At 35.7% G+C, this 16,164-nt stretch overlaps 1 protein-coding gene across 2 annotated transcripts in view; it reads right to left on the bottom strand.

The window, feature by feature from the left end:
* snap91a (synaptosome associated protein 91a) overlaps positions 1–16,164 on the bottom strand; it is a 42,914-nt gene that overhangs the window by 5,908 nt on the left and 20,842 nt on the right. Inside the window, exons 5-20 of one of the 2 annotated variants that reach the window (XM_058746754.1) lie at positions 15,325–15,418; positions 14,907–15,018; positions 14,699–14,805; positions 14,566–14,607; positions 11,174–11,235; positions 10,439–10,451; positions 9,749–9,882; positions 9,557–9,639; positions 9,022–9,036; positions 8,488–8,667; positions 5,221–5,301; positions 3,791–4,036; positions 2,537–2,617; positions 2,221–2,289; positions 1,182–1,289; positions 587–658 (exon numbers count right to left, since the gene is read on the bottom strand). In XM_058746754.1, the coding sequence (XP_058602737.1) occupies positions 587–658; positions 1,182–1,289; positions 2,221–2,289; positions 2,537–2,617; positions 3,791–4,036; positions 5,221–5,301; positions 8,488–8,667; positions 9,022–9,036; positions 9,557–9,639; positions 9,749–9,882; positions 10,439–10,451; positions 11,174–11,235; positions 14,566–14,607; positions 14,699–14,805; positions 14,907–15,018; positions 15,325–15,418 (1,499 nt within the window). The other variant, XR_009266351.1, reaches the window with a different exon arrangement.

The following is a 16,164-nucleotide window of genomic DNA, read 5'->3' as shown; positions in this document are numbered from 1 at the left end:
TATTTTATATTTTATATTACTGAAATTATTTTTAATGTTTTTAATTATTTTTAATAATGAATGATTATTAATTATATTTAGTTAACAATAACACATTTTTTTCTAATTTAATAGAAATTTCCATTACAAAGCAGCACATCAATTTGAGTTCAACTGAAAAAATGAGTATCAATTTAAATACATGTCTTATTATTGGTATGTATTGGTATATCTCCTAGTTTTAGCTTCTAGAATGATATATTTATCTAAATATTATTATTGTTATTAATATTAATAATATTAATATTATTTGTGTAAAATTATTCAAACAACAACAACAATAATAACAATAAGAAGAATTGTTATAATAATTACTATTCTGTACTAATATTTCTCAACTAAACAACAGCAATAATTATAAGTAATTAATAATTAGTACTTTTTTATTATTGATATATCGTGATATATCATTCATTATTATTATTTATTTGTTTATTAGGCATTAAATGTATTGCATAACAGCTCTTCGGCAGTGCCATATCTAACTTTTCATTTCATCATCAACAAAAAAAAGAGTATTTTCCTAATCGGGATGTGTGACCCATACCTCCAAGCAGGTCACCTGATGGTGCTCCGGGAGCAGCGGACTGGGTCTCCCCAGTAGTGTCACCAAATGTGTCTGTTCCAGAGACAGATGTCCCACAGCGCAGCATGAAGGAGGAGAAGTATTAGTCAGCCTTAAAGCTGCATACACATTGAGAGAGGGGCAGATGGAGAGAGTGAGCTGAGATCATACAACAGGCAGCACACTCATGGCCACATGGATATGAGATATGTGTGTCTTCCCACACTTACAATGTACACATGACAGCACAACATGCATATACACTAAATTCAAACACACACCCAACAAATCTCTCTCTTCCCAAATTCATCATCATCTGCTCACTTAACAGACAAAACAAACTGCAGAAACTAGCCACAATAATGAAAAACTGGGCTTTGAAACAGTTGGTGTATACTTACCACTTCATAAATTTAAATGTCTGTGCTAAGAAAGTGAACAAGCTCATCAAGCTCAAATATTGTGCAGTCAGATGCAAAAACCTAGGTTACACCACAGTGGAAACCCTGTAATATGACATAATATCTCTATATTGGTCTTCAGGATTGGTGTTTTGTATGAGCGAGTTTAGACACACCAAGGAGGTCCAGCACTGGTCCAGGTTCGGCTTTAGGAGGACAGACAGGAGCAGCTGGAGCAGCAGGTGTAGGAGCCACTGGAGCAACAGCTGGAGCAACAAATGAGTCTAAATAGAAAAGAGAGAATATGGGGTGATTTTGACATCTCTAAATAAAATGTAGCTAATACTAGTAGTTGATGTAACTGTAATGTATAGTGGAAGTAAGAGTGCATTGGAGGAACGTAAACAAATATATAGTACTAAATAATTAAAGCAATCGCTCACTCAAACATGCGTGACTATCTGAATTAATGGCAAATGGAAGAGAAAACACCATAAAACTATCATAAAAGTGACTCATATACTGTAACTGATTAACTATATTTCAAGTCTTTTGAAGTCATTTAAGAGCTTTGTGTGAAAAAACCGATTGAAATGTAAGTTTTTAATCTTCCTTTTACCCGCTGTGATAAAATCATTGACTCAGCAAGCTGGATTTGATCAAATGACTCACTGAAAAGACTCAAAAGAAATGACTCATTTACTAAGTGAACAAAGTTTCAGAAAATCAATGCTTAAAAAATGCTGTAAAAATCATTAAAAACAAATTCTCCTTTTTGTGTTATACAGTTTTAAACAGCATGGGGGTATAAATGCCAAAATATTCATATTTTTGACAACTATTCCTTAAAGTATCATAATAACAGTAATAATTCATAGTACATACTGAGCCATATATAAATAGATTTAATGGTATTACTCAATACTTAAATTTCAAATTTTGTCATTTAATACAAATATTCATTACAAATTAAATTATTAGCATAACAATCTGGGTTAAAAGTTGATCAGAAAAATGAAAAATAAATATTAAGAGAAAAATCATCATTATTATTATTATTATTGGATATTATTGTTGGATAATATGATATATTTAACAATAATAATTTGATTAATTATTAATTAACATGATTTATTTATTCATTATTAATGATAATAATAATAATTCATGGTAAAAGACAAAACATGCTCCGTTTAGAGAGGCAAGCAAACTCACCAGACAAGAGGTCACCAGTCACAATGGCCTCAGGCAAAGGTGAGGGCCCGCGTGAGACAGCGGGAAGATCTTTCACACCAAAGCAAAGCAGGAAGAGGAAGTGGAGGAGGAAACGTAAGAGAAGAGAAATCAATAAGGAGCACAAGCATAGAAAGGACACAGAGTCGTGCTTTTGAGGGCGCAAACATGCACAAGTCCACATTCCACTATGAGGACAAACCAAGACGGAGTGGGCCAAAAAACAGATGAGAAAGAAGGAAGATGAGACTAGAAAAGACAAGACGTTCAACAGAACTACGGGAATCAACTCCTGTACCTGCACCAAAAAGGTCTACACTAGGAGTGGTTGCTTTGGGCTCTGTGGAGGAGCTTTGCTCAGGCATAGAATCAAACATATCTATAAACAAGGACACAAAGTCAGTGCAGATCAAGACAGCTTTAAGTGAGAGAGAGAGAGGAAACACCACTTAGATGTTAAAACATTTTGTTTTGCTTGCTTTTTTCCATAATCACTCTGAACCATAGACTGTAAAAAAAAATAATATATATATATATATATATATATATATATATGCAGAGAGCTCTGAACAAGTAGCACAAGAGACTACTCAGTCTACAAGTGTCAATGCAAACCACAGCATTCAGATTTGGTCAAAAACACCAAAAAATGATTGCAGGACAATGTTGTCACTGCAAATCCTGGATTTTGACAGATTGCAGTGCAATTTTAGAGGCCAAATGTGAATCAGTGAAATTGACCACCCCTCCTTATTTATAACTATAGTATTTTTTACATTGTTATACAATAGCAATATTGACAATTATAACTATTATTTAACAAATATTTTAAATATGTACAATACCGTTCAAAATGTTGGGTTATAGTCTTTTGTGCTCACCAAGGCTGCATTTATTTGATCAAAACACAGTAAAAACAGTACATTTGTGAAATATTGTTGCAATTTAAAATTACGGTTTTCTAATATATTTTAAAATGTAATTTATCCCTGCTATGTCGAATCTGAATTTTTAGCAGCAATTACTTAATTCTTCAGTGTCACACGATCCTTTAGAAATCATTGTAAAATAATGATTTTAGGGCTCAAGAAACATTTCTTATTATCAATGTTGATATTTTTGAGGAAACTGATACAATTTTTTTCAGGATCTTTTGATTAGTAGAAAGAACAATTTATTTGAAATACACATTTTTTTTTTGCAACATTTTGCAACTTTACTGTCACTTTTGATCAATTTGATGCTTTCTTGCTGAATATTAATTTCTTTAAAACATTTTTTAAACGGCAGTGTACAATTCTATTCATATTTACAGTTACAGTAATTTTACATATAAATATAACGATAACGTCAAGAATATTCTTCAGCACTAAAAAGGTGGTTAAGGCCATGATTCACAATCCAGAATGACCAAAACATAAAATATAAATCTAAATGAGAGGAATCAAACAAAAGAGAATCTTAATAATGTTGGGGAACTAGCTTAGCAAGTTAATATTGTCATAATGCAGAGTAAAGCAAGACAGAGGCAGAATTCCAGCAGAGACATTACCACTAAAGAGGTCTAGTGTTGGCGGAGCCACGGACTCAGTTGTAGCGGATGTGGTTGTGGTAGTGGTTGCGGTGGTGGTGGCAGTAGCGGTGGGAGGAGAAGGGGTAGCTGGGGCCGCTGTTGGCGAGATGCTCGGCTCGGCACTGGTAGGAGACGCTGTGGTAGCGACACTCTCTACCGGCTTCATGGCAAAGAGGTCCAGCTCTGGGGCAATGCTTGCACTCCCCTCGGATGGAGCCCAGGGGTCTTTATTGGGAAGGGTTGGGGGGTGAAAATGGAATGGGGAAGGTTTGTTAAATAACAAAAACTGCAAACAAAAAAGAAACACACTGAAAGCTCATAACTTCAGGAACACTGAAGTCACGGAGAGAGAGGAGATGGATTTTACCTTCAGAAGCACACTTTAAGACACCATTAACCTAGTACTGCAACCACCATTAAAAACACTATAAATAAACATCCTAGAAACCCAATGTAGTTTTCATCTGTTTAATCATAAAAGAAAGACATACGGCCTGGATGCCATAGGTTGCCAATTTTTAAGTCCTAGCAGTAATGTGGAAGCAAAGCTAAGTTACTGTTACAATAAAAGCATATATAAAGGTAAAAGTAACTTTTTTACCATGTACTGTGATGTAGTAGCTGCATTATGTAAATACAACCACTAAGCTTCTGCTCTTCAGACTTTAAGAAATAAAAGTTAAGGTTGTTAGAATGAATCACTGATACTAAAAATAAACACTGGAAGGGAAATTAGAAGATTAATGTGTGCAGCTGAGTTATTAGTAGGGTTAACATAGCAGAAAGTAAAGGCAAAAATCATTTTCTTGAAAATATTTTGTCCTGTTTTCAAGTAAAGCATCTAAACATCCTTAAAACAAAATAAATTGAGAAGCAACTCGGCATACATCTTCAGAAAATATATCTTTTTTTTTTTTCTTTTTTTTTAATCTAATCAAATTTGAGTTTTATGCTTAAAACCTACAAGGTAAGAAAAATAAACAAGATAGATTATCTGAAATTCCTATAATCAACAGCGTTGCTTTTAATGTTTTAAGGATGTATATATCTTTTGTATACATGAAAAACAAGACAAAAACAGTGAATAAAAAGGATTTTTGCATTGTAAGGAGAGAAATTATTAATTGTGCCTGCAGAGAACAGTGTATGTGCTCAGGCAGCTCATGGACAAAACGATTTTGCTGTAACGTGTGGGCAAAAGCAGGGTTTAATAACTCAAGCAATGCAAACAAAATTGCGTGCACTCTCGCTCACACACACACACAGATTGCTGACCATAGCGCTTGTTGGATTTCATGTTTCCATTCAAGCACACACCCATACACACAAACCTTTCATATCCATCCATAAATACACAGGCACACACAAATAAAAAGCAGGGTGGATCTTGTGTATGGATGAGCACCCACCAGATCCGGCACATGCATCGGCAGCAGCTGCAGGGGCCACACCCTCGCTCGGACCATCGCCTGGGGAGGGCGCAAATGCATCTGGCCAGAACCAGACCAACAAAACCCAACAGAGAAAAAGAAACGGGGATGAAGAGGCGATAGAGAGAGAAAGATTTCAATGTCAGTGATTACAAGTGAACAGAAACACTCTATACGACCCAAATGGTGGTAAAATATACCAGTGTGGGCTGTATACAGTTGAATTCAGTGTGTCCACACACACACACAAGGAAATGAGTCAGGCTGCGTAAAACATCCTGTCAATGCCGTCAGGACCAACAAGTGAGTAAAAGAAAGTGTTTGGCTTTGACAGCATAGTTTCTGTTAGCTAAAGCGTAGGCAGTGATGAACATAGTGGCTTATAATATTTCAAACCCCATGGAGACCTGCACAACCAGGTATGAATTAATTCATTTATTAGCTGAGAGAGAAAAAAAAACAGCTTGGGGTTGTTTACCTGCTGGTTGATTTAATTAGAGGAATATTAAATCAACTGACTGCACAGCATTGTACGAAATGAGCCAACATCCTATATAACACAGAATTATTCTGCATTTGAAAGAAATGCATTAATTCTGCATAATACTTCTGCATGTACTTAAGTGTCTTATTCCCAAGCATTTTCACATTCAAGCGTCAAGGTTAAAAATGATAGATTTGAATGGAAAACAATTGTGGATGATTTATTCAGTGATCTGTGTCTGTAATGTTGTGTGAAATGATTATTGTATAGACATTACCAGCAGAGAAATTATACAACCCAAATTCCGGAAATGTTGGGACGTTTTTTAAATTTGAATAAAAATTAAACTAAAAGACTTTCAAATCACATGAGCCAATATTTTATTCACAATAGAACACAGAGAACATAACAAATGTTTAAATGGAGAAATTTTACACTTTTATCCACTAAATTCATTTCAAATTTGATGCCTGCTACATGTCTCAAAAAAGTTGGCACGGGGGCAACAAAGGCTGAAAAAGCAAGAAATTTTGAAAAGATTAAGCTGGGAGAAAATCTAGCAACTAATTAAGTTAACTGACATCAGGTCTGTAACATGATTAGCTATAAAGGGATGTCTTAGAGAGGCAGAGTCTCTGTTAAATAAAGATGGGCAGAGGCTCTCCAATCTGTGAAAGAGTGCGTAAAAAGATTGTGGAATACTTTAAAAACAACGTTTCTCAATGTCAGATTGCAATGGCTTTGCAAATCTCATCATCTACAGTGAGAAACTGGAGAAATCTCTGTGCATAAGGGACAGGGTCGAAGACCTTTGTTGGATGCCCGTGGTCTTTGGGTCCTCAGATGACACTGCATCGCTCATCGGCATGATTCTGTCATTGACATTACTAAATGGGCCCAGGAATACTTCCAGAAACCAATGTCAGTAAACACAATCTGCCATGCCATCTGCAGATGCCAACTAAAACTCTATCATGCAAAAAGGAAGCCATATGTGAACATGGTCCAGAAGCGCTGTCGTGTCCTGTGGGCCAAGGCTCATTTAAAATGGGCTGTTTTAAAGTGGAAAAGTGTTCAATGGTCAGATGAGTCCAAATTTGACATTCTTGTTGGAAATCACGGACGCCGTGTCCTCCGGGCTAAAGAGGACGGAGACCTTCAAGCGTGTCATCAGCGTTCAGTTGGTGGTGATGGTATGGGGGTACCTACGGTATGGGCAGCTTGCATGTTTTGGAAGGCACTATGAATGCTGAAAGGTATATAAAGGTTTTAGAGCTCCCCTCCAGACGACGTGTATTTCAGCAGGACAATGCAAAACCACATACTGCAGCTATTAAAACAGCATGGCTTCTTAGTAGAAGAGTCTGGGTGCTGAATTGGCCTGCCAGTAGTCCAGATCTTTCACCTATAGAGAACATTTGGTGCATCATTAAACGAAAAATACATACGACCACAAAATCTTCAGCAGCTGGAAACCTATATCAGGCAAGAATGGGACCAAATTCCAACACCAAAACTCCAGAAACTCGTAACCTCGATGCCCAGACGTTTTCAAACTGTTTTGAAAAGAAGAGGAGATGCTACACCATGGAAAACATGCCCCCGTCCCAACTATTTTGAGACCTGTAGCAGGCATCAAATTTGAAATGAGCTCATTTTGTGCATCAAATTGTAAAATTTCTCAGTTTAAACATCTGCTATGTTATCTATGTTCTATTGTGAATAAAATATTGGCTCATGTGATTTGAAATTCTTTCAGTTTTCATTTTATTAAAATTTAAACACTTCCCAACATTTCCGGAATTCGGGTTGTAGTTATTATAGTTAACTAAAACTAAAAATAAAAAAATATCTATATATGTAAAATAAAATATATAAAAAATGTTTAACTTATTTTATTTTCAGTATTTCTCAATTTCATGTATATTTTCTCATTTTCATGTATATTTTATTTTAAGTAACACATATATATGTTTCTTAAAATAAAATATATTAAAAATGTTTAACTTATTTTATTTTCAGCATCTCTCATTTTCATGTAGTTTAACGTCATTAACTAAAAAAACCTAAAACTAAAATTGCCATTAAAATTAGTAAAAACTATATAGACACATAAATAAAAAAAAAATAAAAAACTTGGAATGGAAAATGTAAATAGACTGAAACTTGAACTGGCCTGGGTTTACACATTTACAAGGCATCAAATTTGAGACACTTGCCTGCCATTGACCTTGTATAATCAAAGTTGTAATGTCTGCTGTAGGCGGCGTAATTACTGAAAAACATCCATGCTAGCAAGCTAATCTCAAGTGAGCTAATCCTTAGCTTTATTAGTAGTTTGCTTCATAAAAAAATGTATCAACTCAGCTGTATGGAAGGATTAATAATATGTCTGTTCTTTTCTCTTTTGGCTTAAACCTTTCTGCTTATACTGTTGTCAAAAGCTTCTGGTAAATTAATAAATATATAATGGTCTACTGAACTAATTAGCTTTTACCTACATGATAGTAACATCAGGCCACATATTGGAGAAGCTATGAAAGAAACGGTAATTTAAGCTTGTAAATATGGCAAAAGGGTGTTTACTTATATATCAAATTAACAAGTTACTGTACCTGATGAAGTACCATAATGTGTCAGCTAAGCGACTTCAAATAATACCATTACCAATCCGTGTACACAAACCGACCAAACTGACTGCTAAACAACCCATGAACTCCCATTCTTCCATGATAGTTAAGCCTGGAGATGACCTAACTGACCTCCAAACAGATCCATGTCTGAGATGGTGGCAGCGGGGGCAGGCACTGGCAGCGAGGCAGCGGCCGGGGCAGCGATGGCGCCAGCTGCAGGTTCGGTAGCAGAGGCTGCGACGGCAGAGTCAGCCTCAGAGAGGGGTGCTTCAGAGCTAGCGGCAGCAGCGGCAGGAGCAGCCAGAGAGTCTGGAACCCCACCACAGCCAAGCCACAACCAAACCACAGCATTCACAAAGACAGAGGAGGAGGAGGAGAGAGAGAGACAAGGAAGAGGTGTAGACAGGATGAAAGAAAGCTCATAGTTTTTTGTGGAGAGATTTTAGCAAAATGACTTCATAAAGCTACAGCTGGATCAGAAGTGTGAAGATTTGGACACTTTGTTCAGAAAGTTCCTTGTGTCATGCCCATTTAAATTTTGAAATGATTTTCAAAAAATTTTTTTTACCCCAAATTAAATTCAATTATGTTCATTTTTGCAGGTTAAAAATGTTTTGGGCAGAACCTGGATGTATTTGCAACATGATAATCATTTTTACTCACCCTCACCAAGCAGATCTGAACCAAAGCCAAAAAAGAGGATTAAGAAAGAAAGGAAGAAGAGCATGTTAGATGAAAACAGATGTTTGATCTGTTCCTGGATCAGCTGATACTACAGTACTTGCTGAATTTTTCTTTCTAAAGAAGCTGCAGCTTATAACTGGGACTTGACAAGCTTGGGCAGAAAAGCAGAGAGGAGGAACATTTCCCATTAGTCTGTCATTATAACTCATTAGAGTGCCCACTCGATATACAGTATATTCCCCTGGCCTAATTGGCCTAATTTGGGTAAAAAATGTTATTTGCATTTTAGCTCAATGGATTAACTAGTATATAATGGTGGTATGAATCATAAACACATGAATAACAACCTAAACCTCCAGCTTTTTACTCTCTATAACAATAAATGCTGGGATTTTTTACACGCTTTTAACCTGAAATGTGATCACTTGACCAGACCAGATAAAACAATATTAAAGCATGTAATAAAAACAACCCAACAACACTCTACAAAACATACTAAATGACACCAGCTCACCTCCCCATGATGCTGTGGGAGCTGCTGAAGCCCCTGCAGTTGGAGCCAACAGATCAAAATCCACTAGATCATTAAAGCCGCTGCTGTAGAGAGAAAAAGACAAGAGAGAGTGATGCATCTACATCAAGGACATTTCAAGGATGCTTGTGTTTTATATATGATGAGACACTTTTATACATTTTTTGATCTTACTTGATGGTGATTGTAGCTGGCGCTGCTTTTGCAGGCTCTGCTGCGGCAGTCTCAGTAACAGTTGCTGCAGCGGTGGGCTCTGTGCTTTTTGCAGGGGTTCCAGCAGGTGTTCCATTATTTGTTGGAGATCCCGTCTATATGTGTCATGTTGGGTTTACAGCACCATATATTACATTTAATACACAATAACATGAATAATGTCTTATATTGCTGTATAATGTTATGCAGAATAATATAAGCTATTGTTCAAAAGTTGGAGGTCAGTAAGATTTTTATGTGAAATAAATTCATATTTTTATTCAGCAGGGATGCATTGAAGTGATCAAAAGTGATAAAGATAATAAAATAAAGATATTTATATTATAAGATATTTCTGTTTCAAATAAATGTGAAATGTGAATGTTTTGTTTATAATAGGAAATGTTTCTTGAACAATAAATCAGCATATTTCTGATGTGACACTGAAGACTGGAGTAATGGCTGCTGAAAATTTAACTTTGAAACACAGGAATAACTCACATTTTAAAATGTGTTAAAATAGAAAGCATTTATATTATTTGTAATAATATTTCACAATATTACTATTTTTACTGTAGTTTCTTGGTGAGCATACAAGACTCTAAAGACCTGAAAAATGCATGTTATATTGCATAATTACATTTTAAAAATTTAGTTTTATTCATTGCTCACCTTAGTCGGTGACCTAGTGATAGAAAATGTAGAAAAAATATAAGTAAATAACTTTTACAAAACATCATACTCAAAAGGTTAAATTATAGAATTATAATAATTCATGACATGAAGAAACATTTTCAAACAGCAGGCAGGTCAACAAGGCATTATTAATGAAAATAAAATATTTTATTTCTCTACTTTTTATTTTATTCTATTTTGTAGAAAATATAAACAATTCCAAAATATCCCCCTACCCCAGGCATGCATTGGGGAATATGGAGTATTTGCAATACAAATAATGCACATGACACTGAAATTCATACTGAGAAATCAATCAATTCTGGGCTGGCACTGTTAGTATGTTAAGTTCAGTCTGGTTCAGTTTGTACAGAGTGAACTTAATTATAAAGCTAGACCAAAACTAATTCATTCTATAGAGAGAGGGACCTTCAGCATTTTAAAATGCTGAAACTTAAAATTAAAGTTCAACCATCAGTCTATAGAACTTTGAACACCACAATGACGACAACATCACCATTACAGTACGAAAATATAATCATGTCTACATACAAGTTAATTCTGTAGAAATACTTACTCATCACTGTTAACACAAGGAAAGGAGGAACAGTTTTACTTTTTGTAATAAAATTAGTTATTTTATTAGCAGTAAAAAGGCTTTGTTTGTTGAGATAAAGCAGAGACTCATTTATTTTAGTACTTCATGTTATTCAAAGGAATTAAAGCACTTACACTTTCTTCCCCTCAAGCGTGTTGAGATGTGTCTCCAGAGATTCCAGAAGACTCTCAGGGGCCTACAAAGCCACAAAACAATGCATTGTTAATAGTGACCTACCACTAAGGACACAATGTTTGAGACTCCAAAACAAAAAAAAGACAAAGTCAAGCTGCTAACACTAAATGAAGACAAGTAGAGGACAAAATGTACTAGAAAATTACTATTAACACTTTTTAAGTAAGACAATAATTGTATACAAGCAATAGACATATAGACTTTTTTTAAAGCAAGGTTTACACTGGTTCGGATGCAGAGCACAATGCTTTAGTTCACAGCCCCAGTGGGGCCCACAATGCACTGCAGCATGCTCACTCATGCATTCAGGCACAACAGAAAGATTCAGAGCACATTATTTGTTAGACATGCCACATAACCGCAGGTGGGTGTATCTCATGGGTAAAAATGTCATGCAGTTACAGCTAAATAGGCCAAACAAATCACATAACTTAAAATAATATTAAAAAACTGGACCATTTTTGTGGTTAATTCATGAATAACAGCTAAATAAAAGCCTTTGGCCTAGGGCAATATGATGAGATGAGCCGTAATACGTAATCCACAGAGCATTTATTGATTGTTTAGGTCTAGTCAAAATACACACATCTAACATACATGATATGACATCTGATGCCACAAATCCTTTACAATTCTGAAATTCTTCTTGAAAATGAAATACATTTGATCAGGTCTGTAATCAAATCATTATTAATATCATAAAATCGACTACCTATCATGTACAGATAAAGTGGAGTGCCTTGTCGGATTTGATGACCCTGGTATATGTCTATAGCAGTTTAGATAAAAACAAAACGCATTCTAGAGTATAAAGTAATTTTGACAACAACAGAATAAGTCTGCAGAATTTTAAAGCAATTCTGTGTAAAATAGAGCAAGTGGTGCTTTTGACCAATCAGAATAGAGTATTCCAAAGTATGATTAATATATGACCTATTGCTGTTCATCAATATGATGATATTTCATGCAGTACTACCAGCAGTGGCAGCTAAACCAATCCTTCAGGGCAGCACTCTCAGACAATTATACTGGCGCTCCAGCAGACAGATTAGCGATTTGAGAAGCGCCTCTGAGGACTGAGGATTGAGCTGAAGTGTTGGTCATATACACCAGTCCTCTAACCTCAGGCATACCCTCAATCTCACTCACCCCCTTTCTTATTCTCAGTCTCTCATACACACACAGTTACACACTGTCATACACATTTACAAAGGTATAATGAAAATTAATTTGCATTCAATTAATCCATTAATTACCCAGTGCTCTGATAATAGTGATCTTTAATTAGTGGGTTAAACACAAATGCGTGCGTTTAAGAACCTAATGACCTAAGAACCTTAAGACTAATGCTGTGTCTCTTTAGCTCTTGTAAGAGTTTTTTGCTGTGACACAAATGCTTAACTGAATAATGCATGAGTGTTAAAAACATTTCTTTTGATTACTAATTGCAGTGGGAGTGGGAGACTTTTCTCAAACTCATATATCTTCACACTCATAGCGTTAAAAACAAATTAACAGTCTGCAAACTGAAATTCTGTTTGGTTATGTAGATTGTGATTGCATGCACAACTGATCATGTAAGAAGCTATGATCCATCAAACTTTGCAAAACGCAGCTATCAAAGAATTCCCTTTAAACAGGGGCTAAGGGAATATCTAAATTGTGTGTGAACATTAATACACCCTGTAAAAATTCATCAACTTTCTTGAGCTACACAGCTGTGCATCCCAGGCCAAAACCCAATTACAACCACTGCCAAATCCAGAACCCAGGCAGTCATGCACGTCTCCCTCCAGCATGTCCTGAACTCCGCCGTTGATCCAGAATATCTGAAGGCAACAATCCTGCCCTAACATCACGCACAGCATGCTTTCAGAGCAAGCCTCCCCATTTCTGCCAGCATGAAAACCCTCCTAATCTCATAATAGAGCTTCCACAATCATAAAACCATTAGAATGTTCTGTTTTATAGAGCCTGATTAGTTTCACAGTGTTGCTATTTTCCATGAATAGGGTGCAAAACAGGAAACTATTCAAAAAATGTTTCAATAAATGGTGAGGTGGTTATATTTTAGGTTAAAAACTTTATGGATATGTTTAATTTATAATAATTTTCTAATTTAAATGTGTACTTCCTATTAATTAAAAAATAATATTTGCTTGATTTTTTAGGTTACAGTGTTGAAAGCTTGACAGAGGCAGCATTTGTAAAATAAAAAAAAATCCGTAAAAATAAAAAGTTTTTTTTTTTTTAATTCTGCTGTAAGAAAGGGTTCAAAATATTGCTTCTTGGGAGTCAATTTTGAACAATATTTGAAAAAAAGAAAATAGAAAAAATGACTATAAAAATAAAAAGAAATGCTGTATGAAAGGTTTATATTACTTCATGGGCGTCAAATTTACAAAATGACAGTATTTGTAATATGGTGAAAATAACAAAAAAAAAACATTTGTGCACAAAAATCCAAAATTACCAAAATCATAATAGCTCTTATAAAGGAAAAACATGCAATTTGTGCCTGTAATGCTTTAAAAAAAAGTCAGAAAGTGGAAAGTGCGTTTTTTTCATATTTTGGCGGAGCCACCACTCTTAAATGTCAGTTAAATACTCCATTAGAGAGAAATTGACTTAAATTCCCAAAATTGTCAGACGTCTTTAAATAGTTTCTATGCAAATTGCTTTACTCGACATGTTACAGGGGTCTTAATGATTGTGGAAACTCTATTCTTGGCGGTTCTTCAGCATTACTGAGATGCAAATGTGACTACAGCATGAGTTCTCGTCTCAGACAGCAAGCATCGCTGCTACTCCGATCATGATTCTTCAGTCGCATCCAAGTTCACTCTAAAATGAGATTTTGTGTGCAGTTTATTTGATGAGCGCTAATGAGGATTGACTTTTGCTCTCTCCTGAGCTGCAGGAATCTCCAAAGTGGAAAGCTCCACTGGCTACTCACACGCTCAGCCTGTGTGATCAATCTGCACCGCTGAAATAAGAAGACAGGTACAGAATCTGTCAATCAGCCTGAGGGGATGGGACAGAATGGATCCATGGAACACGTCCCATCTGAAAAATGCCCCATCATGAGAGATAAATGACCTCGTATATGTAGCACATGGATGTCTGTGACTGCCCCAATGGCCAGGGAAAGGTAACAACCTCTCAATTTTGCTAAAACAGCTGGGATTAGAGGGCTACGACACATGCAACACATATTAAAAGAACACCACAACACAGGCATGCACTGTTAGTACTGACGTGGAGAGTGGAGAGTGTCGGCATCATGATGAATGAAAAAAAGGCGGAATATGCTGTTTAAAAAGAGCCTTACCTGCGTAAGTTCAGGAATATCGTTTTTGTCAATTCCCACTTGCTGTTGAAAGACAATGTAAGAATTAAACCACAAATGCAATTTTCAGTGAACATTTTATAATTAAAGCAAACATATAAAACACATTGTTTACTTCAGCAATTTTGAGGAACTCCGAGACTCTGGTCATTCGTGTCAAGAACCTTTTATAGATTTCCAATGCGTCTTTGCATTGTCCTTTCTTCATGTGGAAAAATTTCTCTAAAAATGAACAAGGAAATCACAGTAAATCATATAGTTGTGCCAAATCTCGCAGATGTCAATCCACCGTCTTTGAAATCTCAAAACTTCTCGAGACTTGCCTAAGAGATTAATGATGCCATCATTGTAGCAGGCGTACAACTTGATCAGATCCTTGAAAAGCAACAGGAAGGCAGCGTTGATCACCCCGTTGACAAGATCTTTTGGATGAACCTGAAACAACAAAGCAAGAGAACGAGAGGCAAGTCAAAGAAACTAATGTTTCTATGAGCTGTAAATATATTTATTCACCAGCTGTCAAAATGAACTAGCTACCTTACAGCACAAAAGCTTTACTGAACTTAAAGTGCAGATTCTGTTGTATTTTAAATTCTGAAAACATCATTTAAATGTCAGTATGTGACAGATTCGTATCTTGCAAGAGTGTATCCTAACTAGTCCTGATGCTTGTCAATTTTGATGCCTGTAAACGCATCAGGTGTTAATACAGCCTATGATAGTGACAAGAAGCAGACTCACATCAAACTCCAGGAGAGCATCGATCTGACTCTGCAGAGTGGGCATGCCTTTCAAGAGCTTGTCTGTAGACATTGTTCTCATCACACCATCGGCACTGAGTAAGGCACACATTCACATGACATTCATTTCAAATAATATATGTAAGAGAACATAATCCAAAGAAGAATAACAATTCTTGGGTTTTTATCTAACATAAATGTTACAATCGTGTGTTCAGCATATTAACGCATAAAGAAAGCTGAAATAAAATGCTTCTGGGAATTCTGGGAAACCTTAATTTGTTGCACTGTAGGACCATTTAAAATAAGCTAGTGAAAATTTAAAAAAATAAATAAATAAAAAATAAAAAGTTTAACAAACAGTGATGACAGCATCTAGAATTTCCCATCTGTTTGCATTTCAATTTGAAATCTTAATTAATAAAATTCTTCAACATGTTTAATATTAACTACCTATATACGGTCTAATAATATAGCAGAAATAAATGACTCTGCCAAACGCTGATGAACCACTGATGTCACATGGATTATTTTAACGATGTCCTTGCTATGTTTCTGGACCTTGATCTGTCTATGGGAGGGTCAGAGAGCTCTCAGAATTCATCAAAAATATCTTAATTTGTGTTCCGAAGATGAACGAAAGTCTTACAGGTTTGGAACGACATGAGGGTGAGTAATTAATGACAGAATATTCTTTTTGGGTGAACTATCCCTTTAAGGCCCATTAACACCAAAGATATCGAGAATTAATGAGAACTATAACGACAACTATTTTAGCATCCATACCAATGCATGATCACGTTCTGTTTATAATAAGCACGTGTTGCAGTTCTGTCATATG

This window comes from Onychostoma macrolepis, chromosome 16 (genome assembly GCF_012432095.1).
Source record: "Onychostoma macrolepis isolate SWU-2019 chromosome 16, ASM1243209v1, whole genome shotgun sequence".
NCBI classification, from domain to species: Eukaryota; Metazoa; Chordata; class Actinopteri; order Cypriniformes; family Cyprinidae; genus Onychostoma; species Onychostoma macrolepis.
The sequence above is the reverse complement of the archived record's forward strand: the minus strand, read 5'-3'. Positions and strand labels throughout refer to the sequence as shown.